A 17,294-nucleotide genomic window follows, 5' to 3' on the forward strand; every position below is an offset into this window, starting at 1 on the left:
GAATAGCTTCGATCCAAAAGTCTACAAGCAATAAACGCTGGAGAGGGTGTGGAGAAAAGGGAACCCTCTTACACTGTTGGTGGGAATGCAAACTAGTACAGCCACTATGGAGAACAGTGTGGAGATTCCTTAAAAAACTGGAAATAGAACTGCCTTATGATCCAGCAATCCCACTGCTGGGCATACACACTGAGGAAACCAGAAGGGAAAGAGACACGGGTACCCCAATGTTCATCGCAGCACTGTTTATAATAGCCAGGACATGGAAGCAACCTAGACGTCCATCAGCAGATGAATGGGTAAGAAAGCTGTGGTACATATACACAATGGAGTATTACTCAGCCATTAAAAAGAATTCATTTGAATCAGTTCTAATGAGGTAGATGAAACTGGAGCCTATTATACAGAGTGAAGTAAGCCAGAAAGAAAAACACCAATACAGTATACTAACGCATATATATGGAATTTAGAAAGATGGTAACAATAACCCAGTGTACAAGACAGCAAAAGAGACACTGATGTATAGATCAGTCTTATGGACTCTGTGGGAGAGGGAGAGGGTGGGAAGATTTGGGAGAATAGCATTGAAACATGTATAATATCATGTATGAAACGAGTCGCCAGTCCAGGTTCAATGCACGATACTGGATGCTTGGGGCTGGTGCACTGGGACGACCCAGAGGGACGGTATGGGGAGGGAGGAGGGAGGAGGGTTCAGGATGGGGAACACATGTGTACCTGTGTCGGATTCATTTTGATATTTGGCAAAACTAATACAATATTGTAAAGTTTAAAAATAAAAAAAAAAAAAAAAAAAAAAAGAACTAACCCAGTGGTGATAAGCACCACTAGCACTCCTAAATGCTCCCTAACTACCATTTCCCTCTAAAACCAAGACTTGTTGAAGAAATGGCTGATTTTAGTTCTGGGGGAAAAAATGTACAAGCCTACAACATTTTTTCATACTAGAAAGCCAGGGACTAGTAGGGTTGTGTCAAAAAGACACAGGAATATAATGGCCAAAAATGTATAAATTAAAAAGTAAAAAAAAAAAAAGAGGACAATGAGTTTATAATACAAAAACAAACAAAAAAATTAAAGAACAACAAACTCATGGTCATGTTCAGGTTACCAGGACATCAACTCATTCTGAAAATTGGTGAGTAAAGGCAAAGAATCAAGCATTTATCTTGTCTCCATTGCATGAGTTATACTTCAGGATAATCAGATAGTTGGGGGAAAGTTCTTTCCAGCTAATAAATACAGAAGGAATATTAGAATTAGAATATCACCATTTTGGAACCCCTAGTAAAGCAATGGGATAAAAGTAATGCTCACTGACGGTTGCTAAACCACAAGGCATAAAAGTTGATAGGAAACATAATAATGGAGGAATTAGACTGATAACACTTGACTCTTCCTTAATTCTCAAAATCACAAGAGATAATCAGACATTCTGTACCTCCTGATGGTAATTTTAAAACTTGATGAGAGCAGAAAATGTACTTAAGTGAACCATTCATGCAACTGCAGAAATACTTCTTTGTTTCTAACTGGCAGGACTGACCAGAGGAAGAGAAGGCAGGGAGAGAGGAAGAGCTGTCTAGAACTGTCGAGAATCTGACTGGGCAGCCTCCAACTCCAACCCTGGAATTCCACTGCCTTATTCCAACCCACCCTCACCCACTTTGGCCGCATGTAAAGATGGGCATAATCTCTCAAGAAGGACTTTTAGATGAAAGGTTTAAACAACTTACAGCCAGAAGACTCTGGTTTATTTCCGCGCCTTCCATCTTTGTCTGTCTATCTGAGTCTCTGGCATCCGCTGCTCTTTCACTGCCAGCCAAGTCAATGAAAGAGATCCTAGAGAACAGACATAGCAGGCAAGACTTCTTTGGGGCTTTAGTTTCTTTTTATATCAGCCAGCATTTTGTGATGGCAGGAAGAAATCAACAAAGGCCCATCCTCAGGAAAGTTAAAGACATTACTGTCAGTTTTCCAAAAGTATCGCAAGATTTTAATCTGTCAATTATAGCTGGCACTGTTCACTTACACTCTTGTTGGCTTTAACCATTTGTGAGAAAGTATGATTGAAATTAATTAAACATTCTTCCCATAAGGCTAAATGACTACAATGCAAATCACTTAGGTGACCACTTAGATAATTAAATAGAGACTTTTGTGGGCTGCTTTCCAGCTCCCCACCCCACAAAAGACTCATTACTCAGAGGTGAGATAGGCTCATCCATCACTGTGGCAGAGTGATGCTAAGATAGCACCAGAGAGGCGATGAATGTACCCATCTGTCGTATGGCTTCTTTCAAGAAGGATGGATTAATTTTCCTTTTTTTTTGACCTGTAAGCTCTCTGAGATGCATTTCCTACTATTCCTCTGCTGATACTGTGTTTCACACTAGAAGCAATCAATGTTCCTTTTAATAACTTAGAGTTGACCAACAATAGGTCATTACTTCATGGTTAATCAACTGGTGGCACTTTGGTACAATGATTTATTTCAGAGTTAATAACTCTATGGTGTATCCCTGAAATAAAGAACTCTATGGGGCAGGATGTCCTGTTGTTGACAACACATATTTCAAAGTCACATTAAGGAAAGGCAGACAATACAGTTCCCTGCATATTTCCAGCTCACCTGCCAAATGTCCTCTTGGCTGAATCTTTGATCTGAATTTGGATGATAGCGTGAGAGCGAGAGGAGTCTGCATTAACTCCAGTGGCCCTGGTGCTGCGCTCCTTGCTGCCCTTGAGGATCACCTGAAAATAAAATCCATAGGGTGACTTCTGCAAGGAGTAAACAAAGCCCTCTGGCTCCTAAGAGTTGGCTGAGAGCAGCAGAGACCAGACAGAAATCTGTCAGTATACTGCAGTCTTTTCCCTCTATGTGGAAAACTGCCTAAACACTAAATCACAAAGAGTAAGTACCCAAGAGCAATGACAACAATGTGGAAAACTAATCTTGAGGGAGAACATTCAACAGCTCAAGAGCTAATTTACTTCTTGATCTCATACACTCTTTTTAATATCTTTGATGGATTTATCCTGACTCAACTCCACAGGGCATAACTTGGCTCCAAAGTAAAGTCCCATAATACCCATCTGTCGTAGTAACTGAAGCGAAGGACAGAAATGTGCATCCCAGAATGAATAATCACATCCACCTGTTCCACCACAATGCAGTCATAAAGGAGACCAGGCCTGACATGTGGAAACACGGAAGTGATGAGTTATCGCAATTGCTACGAGCCCATGATTACCCTGGAGACCACTGCCCCTTCAAATGGGAGTGAAGACTAGTGTGGGTCCCTTTGGCCACAAAGGAATGGGGGAGCAGAGATGAAGCCTCAGGAATGGCCTCACGCCACTGAAAACACAGCCATATATGAATATGCTGCCCTGATTTGGGGAAGTGTTAATTACTGAAAATCAAATAGGTGATGGACTTTAAAAATATTTGATAGAATCCTCACAGTAGCCTAAGATGAGGTGAGTATGATTATTATGCTCAGTTTATAACTGAGGAATAAATTCAAAGGTTGACTTGCTCACAAATAGCTATTTTGTGGCAGAACCAAATTCTACATCTAGCACCTAGTGTGGCTGATTCCAAAGCCCATGTGGTTTCCACTACATTCTGGGGTCACTTATGATAAATTCATCTATCTGCAGTGTGAACTAGACTAAAGGAAGTCCTATCTCGTTTTTCCTCAATCTCTCAGAATTTTAATTTTTATCATATTGAACATGGCTACCGCTTCCAAATTAAGAGTTCAAAAGTTGACAGAGTCAAACTTCAACAATAGTTTATAAAATACTAGCAGGGGTAAGTACTTAAAAAAAAATTAACTAATATTAAGTTTCTTCATGGCCTAAGTGATAAGTTATGTCTCTAAAGATTACCTGTGCGATTTAGATTTATATCTTAGAACCAGATTTTAAATGCACTCATTTTGTAAATAGCTTGCTAAAAGCTTAAAGGGACTACCTTATGAATCCTTTTGTAAAGAGCAGAACTTGTTAATTTACAAAACTGGATTATCAACTGCATGGACAGCTTGTTGCTGCTAATCAGAAATGGGAAGAGTTAGAAAAGTATCCCTTATACTGGTTGTGGTAAGTGCCAAACAACAACAACAAAAAATCTTCCCCCCAAATACTGATAAATAAGGCTGGATGCTGGCTAGGTCACTTAAGACCAGATCTATGACTGAACCATCTGGTTTACTTATCTATCTATGCCATGAAGCTTGCAGAATCTCTGTTCCCTGACCAGCGATTGAACTTGGAGCCACGGCAGTGAAAAGTGTCAAGTTCTCACCACTGGACTGCCAGGGAATTCCTGTGAACCATCTAGTTAAAATGTACTTCCTTATCCTGGCCTTTCCTATCATTCTGATTTCACATTTTCAAAGATTATAATGCACAGATGATGGATTACTTTAAATCTGTATTATTTTTATTAAACTTCTCTTTTTTCATTAGAAAGACAAGCTTACTGTGGAAAACTTAGAAAATACAGGAAAAATATAAAAATGAAAATATATACCTTCTATAACTTCAGAGTTAAAAAGATTCGGGTGCATTTCCTCCTCCCAGAGTTTCAGGGTTCTCACAGCTCTTTTGATACACACACACACATACAGCCTTTTACAAACTTCATGAAGAAACAGATCTTTTAAATGTCTACATTTGTGATTTGTGTAAGCGATATGCTTGAAAGATAAAGGAGAAGTTAAATGAATTATCCAAGGTCACACAGGCAGCATATGGTCAGGCTAGGGATAGAAGCCAGGTACCCTCTGCCACATGATGGCAACAATGATGCTACTTCTGCTGGAATCTAGAGCTCAGAGAGGCCTCAAGGTCATACCTAGTCAGGAACTGACAGGAAGCTCAAGGGGTGGCCTTGTGGCATCCCCAGGGGAGTTAAGAAAGACTGTCTTCCGAGGTTCTGTTATAGAGTTTTATGTTTGACTTTTCAGTACACCTCATTCACCACGATGTACTAGGTATCTGTGAGTGCATCTCAGAAAATCTAACATGTTGGCACGACCTTTCCTGACTAAATGCCTTTTAGGAAGACAAGAGGGAATTTCTGGTCTATGGTCCAGTTTCCTCAGCCTCAGTAGCAGTCTGCAATCACCATGTTTTTCAGAAACTGTGGAATAAAGCAGCTGGGCTCTGAGGAGTAAAAATGAGGCAGTCTGCAAAGATCATCAGACAAGCTTTTGTAAGTGGCATACAACTCAAGTGTAGCAGTTAAAAACAAAATATGAAGTTAAACTGTCTGGGTTCACGTGCCAGTTCTGACAATATGGTTGTCTGAACTCTTGAAAATCACTTAACTTTTCAGGGCCTCAGTTTCTTACCTAAACAATGGTAATTTCATAAGTTATTTTTGAGACCAAAAAGATAATACATAGTAAAGCACTTAGTACTACGATTAGCACATATAAGTTCCAATAAATACTAATTAAAAATATATACTAAAGAACTAACATATTTGTGTAAACTTCCAAAACATAAACTATTTCTTTTAAAAAATGTAAAATAATCAGAGATCTATGGAGAAATAGAGCTTTATGGATCAATATGAGATTCCATGGCTCCCAAGTACAATTAAAAGTTTTAAAAAAGAAGGAAGGAAGGAAAAGGAAAAGAAGAGGATAAAGAACAAAAAGAGACAATCTATTTGAGAGAAATGCAAGTCAAGAAACAGAATAAAATTAATGCATCACCTTAAAAATCACAGGCCTCCCGTTTCTCTCACTACCTCTTTCTTTTCAAAGTCCTCCTTCCTAATAAAGTCTACTGGGCAAGTTTCTTAACCTAGACTTTAGACAAACATGTTATATGAATAGTAAAATGGGGACCTGCTACAATAGAAAGGAGAGACAACTGTTGAATTCTGTGGCACTGGAAAATATTTGGGGACTTATTAATAAGATTAATAGATGTGGGGACTTCCCTGATGGTCCAGTGGCTAAGACTTAATGCTCCCAATTCAGTGGGCCTGGATTTGATTCCTGTTGAGGGAACTAGATCCCACATGTCGCAACTAAGAGGTCACATGCTATAACTAAAGATCCTCATGCCACAACTAAGACCCCCGATACAGCCAAATAAATAAATGTATTAAAAAAAAAAAGAATAACAGACATGACAACTAGCATCCCAGTAAGCATTATATGTACATTATCTCATTTCCTTCTCTATCACCCAACCCAATCACATAATATCCACAAGTTTCAGGCTCAGAAAGGTAAAAGACGTGCTCAAGGACACATGGGTGCGGACCCAGCTCCATCCAGGCTTTAATCACCAAGCTTCCAGCACAAATACCAAAGACGGGCTATGAGCACTTGAGCAGGAGAGGCACTGTGTATAGACTAAGCCTCTATCACCAGCATATGACTGACACTTATCTTAGGGAAGCTCTGCTCTGCGGGCCTCTGCTACCAATTACAGCCAAGGCAGCACTAAAACATGAAGCAGATTTATTAGAAGTTTGGGAATGGATACCTATAAGTACATGAAATGTCTGTAAGAAAGACTTAAAAACCTGAAAACCTATATAACTGAAAAAATGCCCATCGTTTGCCTGACAAAACCTTGATTCCAAATCTGGATGAATCAGCAAGTCCTCTATAAAGGCAGGGAAACCCTGGTGCCCGGATTAAGACCAGGTAATAAATATACCTGGAAGGAGAAACCTCTTGGAGGAAGGACAATCCTGTGCGAAAAATGAAGCCGCTAGTTGTGCAGGCAGGCAACAAGCGGCCATGCCTGTGTGAGCCTGTGGGTGATATGTAATGGTGACACCTGAGGGTGACACCTGAGCAAACGCATAGGTGATACCTGAGTGAGGGGCAACGGTGACACCTGAGTTAGCAAGTGCTGTTGTTCCAACTCAGTAAATGTTTATGAGGATAGCCATGTCAGAGATCCATAATTTATATCAACTTTCCACCTTGATCTCAGCTGGCTTCCTTCTTGTACTACCTCATATGTATTACAGACTGAGGGTATATGGCAATAACGGCAATATGTTCACTAACAAGAAACTTCTCTCTGCTGGTCTTAGAAAATACACCTTAGGACAGAGCAGTGCTATAAACTCTTCCAGGGTGAGAGTGATTTGACACTAGATTGCCCACTAACACAGTTATGACCCATAGCCATGGAAAAGGGGCTTCCTTTTAGTGTTTGATCCTTTCCCATTCAATTGGTCTAATTTCCAGGGACAACAGCATCATGAGGACCAACTCTCCTGAGACTCCAAGCCAAATAAAGGAATGACTAGGGGAAGTGGGGGCATGAAGACCACAGGGAACAGGCGTATGAGAAACACTCTCCTTAGGACTCTGCTGTGGAGGGAGCTCTGGATCGGTCAAGAATAGTCAACAGTCTCAAGGGAGCCCTTCAACATGTCCCACCCACTTTTGTTCTGCATCTGCCTCTGAGATCATTGGAAAGAAGGTCTCGGCTCTCAGGTGACTATTAAAAACAGCCACAAAAGGTGCCATCCTTGGATTTTGGATACCAGGACTCAGGAGTCTGATGATCACACAAATACAAGGTCCCAGCCTTTAAATAAAATTTACCTATTTGTCCGAAAAAAAAAGAAACTGTTATAAAAAGACTTGTGTCAATGGTGGGCCACCCTGCCATTTCACACACCCAAAGTCCCTAGAGGGATGTACTGTGAAGCTGTTCTACAGGTGGTTATTGTCAAGTACCCAACTCGTCCTTCCAGGCTTCTCCCTTTGACTCTAGCCAGGCTTGTTGGATATACTAGAATGACTATGATAGCTACATGTTAGAATCACTGTGGGAGCTTTTAAAACAATAGCTCCCTTTCTACACTGCTGGTAGGAATATAAAGTGGTGCAGCCACTTTCGAAAACAGTTTGGCAGTTCCTCAAAAAGTATGACTCAGCAGTTCCACTCTTATACATATACTCAAAAAAACTGAAAACATATGTCCACACAAAACCTGTACATGAATGTTTGTAGCTCCATTATTCATAATAGCCAAAAGGTTGAAACTACATGCCCATCAACTGATAGATGAATAAAATATGGTATATCCATACAATAGAATATTATTTAGCCACAAAAAGGAATGAAGTACATTTATCAATACTTCATTTAACAACATAGATGAACCTTGAAAACATTACACTAAGTGAAAAAAGCCAGAGACAAAAGGTTACATATTGTGTGAGATATGGCCAGAATAGGTAAACTCATACAGATAGAAATTAGTGGTTTTCAGGTACAGTGCAGGGGAAATAGAGTAACTGCTAATGGTACAGGATTTCATTTTGGTGTGATGAAAATGTTCTGGAATTAAATAGTGGTGACGGCTGCACAACTTTTTGAAGATACTAAAAAAAAAATCACTAGGTTGTGTATTTTAAAAGGGTGAAAGTAAAAAAACAGATTGTAAAGTACCTTCGGACAGACAAAGAAAAAAACTAAAAAATAAATTAGTTGCCTCAAGAAAAGGGAATGAAAGGAACATTTTCACTGTAACTTTTGAATTTTGAATCCATGTGAAGGTATTATCCATTAAAATTTTTATTTAAAATATGAATCTCTCTCTCTAGCAGCCTTTACCAGAACCCATTACCATAAAAAAGCACACTAGCAGCCTTTGAAACTGGCCCCAAAGTATCCTCTCCTGCATTAGGCTTTCCCAAATGCCTTACTTTCCACTATCAAGGGACTGAGACCTTGCAGAGAAAGGAGCCATCCTCTCAGAGGAGGATTTGTATTTTATAAATGTGAAATGGCATGTTTGTCATTGCCCTTTGCCTAAGTGAAGTCAAAGTCACTCAGTTGTGTCCGACTCTTTTGAGACCCATGGACTGTACAATCCATGGAATTCTCCAGGCCAGAATACTGGAGTGGGTAGCCTTTCCCTTCTCCAGGGGATCTTCCTGACCCAGGAATCAACCTGGAGTCTCCTGCACTGCAGGCAGATTCTTTACCAACTGAACTATGAGGGAAGTCCGCCCTTTGCCTAAATCCGAGTCCATTATACTTGTGAGACAGCAAAATGAAGTCTTTCCTTGTACTTGGGCTGCTACAGTGGGGTAGTAAAAGAGGAAGATTACCTCTAAGAGGAGCTCCACGCTATCCACCTGAAGCTCTCGCAGTCCCACTATTTGTACTACGTGCTTGCTATCTTCTCTTGCGAAGAGCCTGCAGAGACAAGATCATGGTTGGTTTGGCAGAGCTCCAGTAATAGACTCCTCGTAACCCATTCCACCACTCCCCCATTTTGCTATTGAGTAGGATTGATATGCCTTCTCCCTGCCCACCCCCACACCTCCTGACTCCAGTGCTAGGCTTCAGGGGTGGTCTTTGATTGCTGTACATAAATAAATCAACACCTCTGGCTACAAAGAAAAGAATGAGTGGTTAACCCAGACCTACGCCAATCAGTGGATTCCTGGATACAGTGACTGGCTCAGGAGCTGATACAGGATCTCTGCTAATCCAATCAAAATAAAGTTCTAAAGTGAAAAGCGTGTGGCCTTGGGAGCAGTGGTAGCCATTTTGCATCCACAAAGACAGTTTTAGAATGAAGCTAACACCATGGGAGATAGAACAGAAATGCAAAGAAACTGAGTCTTTATAACATCTCCGAACCTCTAGAGTCAAAAGACCCTAAGGCTTCTCTAGGCTTTCTAGTTAGTTATATGAGTCAACGACTTCCCTAAATGCTTAAGCCAGTTATAGTATGGTTTTATTTTACTACTTGCAACATAAGGAGTTCTGATACATTTTTGAAGGAAGCAAGGAAGAGTTGGTATTGCAACTAAAGCCTCAGGCCTGAGCACAGTGTAATGAATGGTTACATCTACCACCACCATCAAACCAGATCTGCCAAGGGGCAGGTATTGCATCTATCAAAGACACTAAGATCATTTTCTCCCTCAGTAAGAGAGTGATTAAAATGAATACTGGAATTTCACTTCGTAGCCAAATAAAAAGATTCTCTCAAAAAATGTTTTTCTGTCTATCCCTTACCCCAAGTTTCCAAATTTTTACAGAAGGATAGGGAAACAGCCTCATTGATGCTCATGACCTCTCAGAAGACAACTCTATTGGAACAGTTGGGCTTTGGGAATAAAAGGATCAAGCTTTCAGCACCCTCACATCATTCCTGAACGTATTTCCCAGACCCTATTCCCTGAGCTCACCTCAGAAAGTTCCTCATGAATAGCCTAAAGTGTACTGCTGTATTTTCAAATCATATAAGCAAGAAGTATATTTGTACAACTTTTAATGAAAAGGTATAAAGACAACTTATCTTCTACTTTAAAGAGTTAATTTTAAGATCTATAAACTTTGGCTTTTAGCTGAAGAGGTAGACTGAGCACATATACTTCTATCTACCTTTGTCAAAGCCCCTTTTACAGAAAATATATTTTATTTAAAAACAACAGGATAAGTTATAACAGCTCTAAACAAAAAGAAAGGGTGCTATCATTGAAGCAGGACATTTCAGAAGTCTCAGAAAGTAGGAAAAAAGAGATATGAGCCAATTAACCAAAGACATTAAAAAAAAACAAAAACCCTAACATCTCCCAGCTGAAGACATTTTCAGAGTAAATGTGAGTTTTCTCTAGAGAGCCCCAGAGACGCTTTTACCCAGAAGTCAGCATATCCCCATTCCTGTAGCTATCATCAAAGAAAGCAGAAATACAGGGCAATATATTGATGTAACTCATTAAAGAACTGTACTCACAAAGAAACAAACCACACACACACAGCACGGCACAACAGAGGCTTTTATTCTTATACCAACTGTTCTTTAAAGGAAGTGGCCCTTTAGACTGGAAAAGGCTCCAAATAAGGGTATTAAGCTAGAAAGAGAAGCTGTGGTGGAGCTAACTTGAAGCTTCAAAACCAACACAGAGAACAGAAAAGAAAAGCATCTCTTCCTGAAAGTAACCCCAAAGTAGAACCCTTCCTTATCTGGCAGTTGTGTCATGACTGAACCCTCAACTCCAGTACGTTCTCTGAACTGTGGCATACTGAAGATCCTTTTTTTGGTTGAAATAGTCCATAGAATGGTGGCCTGCCTAAGCCCACTTCTGTGACCTCTCCAGTTATACTACACCCCACTCCAGTACTCTTGCCTGGAAAGTCCCATGGATGGAGGAGCCTGGAGGGCTGCAGTCCATGGGGTTGCTGAGGGTCGGACATGACTGATCGACTTCACTCTCACTTTTCACTTTCACACATTGGAGAAGGAAATGGCAACCCACTCCAGTGTTCTTGCCTGGAGAATCCCAGGGACGGGGGAGCCTGGTGGGCTGCTGTCTATGGGGTCGCATAGAGTCGGACACGACTGAAGTGACTTAGCAGAAGCAGCAGTGCCCCTCTGTGATGGGGGCCTACCTATCACGCTCTCCATGAACTGGAGCGGCTCCTCACCCCTACTTCCCATTCCAGTGTTGGCCTGGAGCACATGAAACTTGCACCTTTTAGACAACTCTATGGGGCTTGGATACCTTTGCAGCAGGATAGTGTCTTTCATTTGATTTGGTTTTCGCAGACTTCCACCACACTCAGCCTCAGCTCTCTCCTCTCCACCTGGTGTGGCTGCTCCCAACAGGTCTCAGGTCTGGTTAATTCTATCATGACAACCTTCTATCCCTCCACTTCCCCTAGCCCCTCTCTCCTCCCTGTTCTCCCAGTTAGTTGATACCTTCACAACTTTGTTGCATCCTACTCAGTTAAAATCATGTTTCAACCTAAGCAAAACTTTATGCCAGAATAATATAAGAGGGATTTAAAATCTGTTACTGAAAGAATACATTTCTAAAGTACTGTATTATGTTGTAAAGGAAATAGTTCAAGCCTTATAAGAGTTAAAGTCTAATATGAAGAAAATATTTTATTGATATCAGAAAACTATCATTAAGTTTACCCTAAAATTACTGAGAGAAAAGACAAGAGGAAGTGGAAAATATATTATATTATATATTTAATATAGAATATATTATATAGGAAGTGGGAAATATATTATATTATTCATAGTTCTTCCAGTATAATAATAGATCAAAAGAATAGGAAAGGATTTAAATATATGTTGGTTTCCTGACTTTCTGAAATTATGACCTTTTCAAAGACCACAATAAAAGAGACATAGTCTTTTGATGAACATTAGGATATTGATCACTTAAAAAATACTACTGGAAGGCTAATTTACATTTTCCTGTAGCTGAATTAACAGTTTTAAAAAATATGCCTCTGATTCAGGAAACTCTCATTCATAAAAGGGCACTGGTATACCAAAGCCTCTTATTAAATCCCACAATTCAGTGGGTTGTTATTGTTTTTCAGTCACTAAGTCGTGTCAGATTCTTTGTGACTCCATGGACTGTAGCACTCCAGGCTCCTCTGTCCTCCATTATCTCCCAGATCAGATCAGATCAGTCGCTCAGTCGTGTCCGACTCTTTGCGACCCCATGAATCGCAGCACACCAGGCCTCCTTGTCCATCACCAACTCCCGGAGTTCACTGAGACTCATGTCCATCGAGTCAGCGATGCCATCCAGCCATCTCATCCTCTGTCGTCCCCTTCTCCTGCCCCCAATCCCTCCCATTCTTTGCAGCCAAAGATGGAAAAGCTCTATACAGTCAACAAAAACAAGATGAGGAGCTGACTGTGGCTCAGACCATGAACTCATTGCCAAATTCAGACTTAAATTGAAGAAAGTAGGGAAAACCACTAGACCATTCAGGTATGACCTAAATCAAATCCCTTATGATTATACAGTGGAAGTGAGAAATAGATTATCTCCCAAAGTTTGCTCAAATTCATGTCCATTGAGTCGATGATGCTATCTAACCACCTCATCCTCTGCCACCCCCTTCTCTTTTTGCCTTCAATCTTTCCCAGCATCAGGGTCTTTTCCAATGAGTTGGCTCTTTGCATCAGGTGACCAAAGTATTGAAGCTTCAGTGGGACTCTGGCTTAAAAGAATAAAGAACAGATTTACAGTTTCCCACTCATACCCAGTACCTTTTTCTTCTATTTAGAAGGTCGTAAAGCTGTCCACAGTAGATTTCATAGAAGCTGATCCACACAAAAAGATGCCTTCTTGGCTGGGACACTTCCAGTTGTCTGAAGATGTCTCTGGCAGCCAGAGCGTACAGTCCTGGGTTCTGATGAGTTCCTATCATGGTATAGGTCTTTCCAGCACCTGTCTGTCCATATGAGAAGCAAGTGGCATTGCCTCTGGGGGAAGAATCATCTGTATTTACTTTTAAATTTTAAGAGAACTGCTAACACAGATTTTTAAATGACAAAAGTCAGGTGGAAAAAGAATCCTCCATAAAATTCAACTATAAAATATACAGTCCTTTAAGAAGAGGGCTTTACATTATAAAAATATAGGAGAGGGAAAAGAATTCTCAAAGCAGTATATAAGTTTTTTTTATAGAAATTTTTCATGGAACTGGTACGACCATAAGACAACTCTAGAAGATATGGAAAAAAAGACCTGATGTTAGGTGCTTTAGAGGATCTTTGAGGAAAAAAAAAAAATGTGTTAATCCTTAAAGATAAGTTCAGTGAAAGAAGTAATAGAAAACTAAATAAATAATAGAAGATCATACAATATGGTGGTGATCACTTATAAGAATATTAAGGAAGTTTAAACAGAGGCAAAATCAATAGAAGCAAAATATTTGAAGGAGGACTCAGACCTCTTTTGGCCTTAGTTTTTACTTTCATCAATAAATTACTGGGCTACTTGATTTTCAAGACCCCTTATAGCCCTGATGTCCTATGATTCTAAGTGGAAGCCACTGTTCCTGCATGTGGATATGTGTGTGTACATGAGCTGGATGGGTGTGAAAAACTGTAAAATAAGAGGTGGACAGAAAAGCTGGGAGATCAACCTGCCAGCCACAGTGTATTTTAGGAGGAGATGAGGCCAAGATTACCTGAGTACTATGGGATCCTATGTACTATGCAGTCCTAGTACTACGTAGTACTAAACAGAGAGGGAACACAATGTTATGCAGTAAGTAGCTAGATTCTTATACAGGCATCCTATGGATTGATGATAAAAGGAGCAAGAAAAATATTCTATTAATATGTATGGACACAGGAGAAGGGGAGGCTGGAAGTGGACAAAGAGATGAATACACAGAAAGGACATGAAGCCAGACAGAAACCAAACAAACAGTGATTTGACAAGAGCAAAGCAATCATGGAAGTGTGAGAATCAAGACATGGGAGCAAATTAAATGGAAGCTGTTTAGAAGCAGAGACTGGTTGGTTACTCTTTGTCTTTTAAATCATGGCTCCCAACAGTGTGGGCACTTGAATACACTGGCAGAGTCACAGTTGGGAAAAGTATTACAGGAGAAAAATGTAAACACACTGAAGAAGATCTAACAGAATAAGAATAATAAAGAACAACATCTACCTTATCTTCTGAATATTTTTGTGATGAACTTTAAATTAAAAAAAAAAAATGAAGAAAGCTCTTACTACACTTTACAGAACTTAACCTAATAATTTCACCTAACTTGCAACTCTCTTATTTTTTATTGATAATGTCTTAACATTTAAATGTTAACTTATTGTAGAAACCTGCTTTCTCAAAATGCACTCCTTAAATTTGGTGCATAAGAAACTGAACCAGAAAGAAAGTTCACTTTAACCTGTTCATAAAAATACAAACTTCCATACAACCACAATAAAAAGACAACAAAAAACAGGCAAATGAAGATATCTGAGTGGCCAAATTAGCACATGAAACGGTACTCAGTGTTAGATCCTGGGGAATGCAAATTTATAAACAAAAACAACAACAACAACACAATGAGATACAGTTCCATACCCATTAAACTGGCTAGAATAAAAAAGATTGACCATATCAAATATGGTGAGGGTACAGAACTTCAATTCTCATACATTGCTGTTGGGAATATAAAATAGAGCAAGGAAAACTGTTTGACACTTTCTAATAGACCTATCCAATGACCTGGTAATTCCATTTATAGATTTTTATTCAAGATAAATTAAGAGATGTCCATAAAAAGACTTGGATAAAAATGTTCATACAGTTTTATTCATAATACTCCAAAATTGGAAAGAACCCAAATGTCCATCAAAAGAAGAATGGATTAAAAAAAAACGGGAATATTTATAGAAGGAAATATTACTCAGCAATAGAACTAGTTGCATGTAACTAGTTCAAAAAACATTATGCTAAGCAAAAGAAGCCAGGCATAAGATATATATTATAACGATCCTATTTCTATGACATTTTAGAACAGACAAAACTAATCTACTGTGACAGAAAGCAAGTCAGTGGTTATATAAGACCTGGAGGTGAAGGTAGGAGAACTTTCTGGGGTGATGGAAATGTTCTGTATCTTATTCTGGATATTGGTTACTTGGATACATCAAAACTCATCAAATCTAAGTACTTCTTAAGATCTGTGCATCTTGATGTATGTAAATTATACTTCAATTTAAAAAATAAAAGTAAAAATATCCTGAAATCAACTACCCAACATTTTCTACCCATACCTGACTACTATATATTTTAAATAGATAACAGAGCCCCACCAAGTACCTACTCTGTCCCATTTAATGTTTACTAAGTGTGAATAATTATTTTTAAATTAAAAAATACATCTATGAAAAGTGACAGTCACTTATCTATCCTACTTGAAAAAAAATTAATGAAACTATAGCTAGAATACATAATTCCTACTAGCAAAAGTTCAAACTAATTACAACCACATACATCTTTTTATTCTAAGGACTTTGATAAAATAATATTGTTGGCAGCTTATATTTTTCCACTAAGCACAGAGAATCAATATCATCAATGTAAATGAAAATTTTGAATATTTCTAAACGTTTTGTGAATCCTATAAGGAGAGACATGGAATTTTCCAGAAGAGTCTAATTTAAATTCATTAGGTCAAAACACAATTTCCTATTTAATTCAAAATAATAGAAAAGCGTATTATTTACAAAGAAATATGATTTATGGAAAATAGAAAATAAAAGGCAAGAGGAGCAAATAATTTCTATCATACCCATTGAAAATATGCTGAATGAGTGGGTGAGTAGTCTTCATGTAAATATCTTGATTAGTGCATGCCTCGTCAAAGATTTCATCAAAATAAAAAACATGCTGAAAAAGAAATTTGATTTTTAGAGAGAGAGATACGTTCTGGATTTTCTTCATCACTATTCTAGTTGACACAGGATAAAGGTGCAAATACATTTTTAACTAATAGTAACTGTCCATGACAAAGTTAGAGATAATAAGCAATTATCAACTGTCAAATGACAAGGCCTAGTTTTACTTGAAATCTCAGTAGACATGTTCTTATACTGTAAAAACTAAGCCACATGATTTTTGTTCTCTCTTAAGGGAAGTAAATTAATGAGTGTTAACAGTGAGCCAATCCTCCTTAAGTCTAGGAGAGGAACTGAATTCTATGGAGATTATTCTCATAGCCCAGCCTGAGCATGCGGGAAACATGAGCAAAGAGGCAAAGCAGGAAAGCACAAAGAATGTTTAGAAGACAGGGAGGATTTACTGTGTTTAAAATACAGGATGCTGGCAGGTAGAAAAGTGAAAATAGCAGGTGAGAATAAGGAGTTAGGACTATATTGTAGGGGTCTTGGGACACCAGCATTAAGGGAGAGGAGGGAATGCTTTTATTTAATTTAGTGAAAGTGGGAAGGCAAAAAACTTTGCAAAAGAAAGGGATGAGCTGAGCCATTTTATTGGAAGACTAATCTGCCTTATATTGTGCATGGATTGGAAACATGAACACTAGTGGTTAGGTTAAAGAAAGAAAAGGAAATTCGCTCAGTCATGTCCGACTCTTTGCGAACCCATTGGCTGTAGCCTACCAGGCTCCTCCATCCATGGAATTTTAGATTAGGTTAAGAAGAGTCTAAATTAGACAATGACAATGGAAATAAAAAGAAATGAGCGCATGAGAAATTTGGCAGCTGACTGGATGTGATAGCTGGGGAGAGAAAGGAATCCAAGCTTATTCCCAAATGAAAAACCATGGTAATCTGAAAGAGAGGTAGGACACCCCATTAAGTTGTGTCTGGAAAGTGTTAGTTCAGCAACCATAATTATTTGCCTAATTTAGAATCTTACCATGTTGGCAGCCCAACTATATCTGGGTAAAAAATCCTAATGATTTCAAGTCTGACTGTAGTATCATAATGGCAGTCCATACATGATGAATGAGAG

At 38.9% G+C, this 17,294-nt stretch overlaps 1 protein-coding gene across 5 annotated transcripts in view; it reads right to left on the reverse strand.

Annotated features, from left to right (window-relative positions):
• Positions 1 to 17,294, reverse strand: part of KIF24 (kinesin family member 24) — a 72,962-nt gene that overhangs the window by 20,673 nt on the left and 34,995 nt on the right. For 4 of the 5 annotated variants that reach the window (XM_059889055.1, NM_001193229.2, XM_005210321.5 and 1 more), the window contains 5 exons: positions 16,111 to 16,208; positions 13,067 to 13,282; positions 9,141 to 9,228; positions 2,654 to 2,775; positions 1,758 to 1,863 (listed from right to left, as the gene is read on the reverse strand). In XM_059889055.1, the coding sequence (XP_059745038.1) occupies positions 1,758 to 1,863; positions 2,654 to 2,775; positions 9,141 to 9,228; positions 13,067 to 13,282; positions 16,111 to 16,208 (630 nt within the window). The remainder of the gene's footprint in view (positions 1 to 1,757; positions 1,864 to 2,653; positions 2,776 to 9,140; positions 9,229 to 13,066; positions 13,283 to 16,110; positions 16,209 to 17,294) is intronic. The other variant, XM_024995677.2, reaches the window with a different exon arrangement.

This window comes from Bos taurus, chromosome 8 (assembly GCF_002263795.3).
Source record: "Bos taurus isolate L1 Dominette 01449 registration number 42190680 breed Hereford chromosome 8, ARS-UCD2.0, whole genome shotgun sequence".
Taxonomy (NCBI): Eukaryota; Metazoa; Chordata; class Mammalia; order Artiodactyla; family Bovidae; genus Bos; species Bos taurus.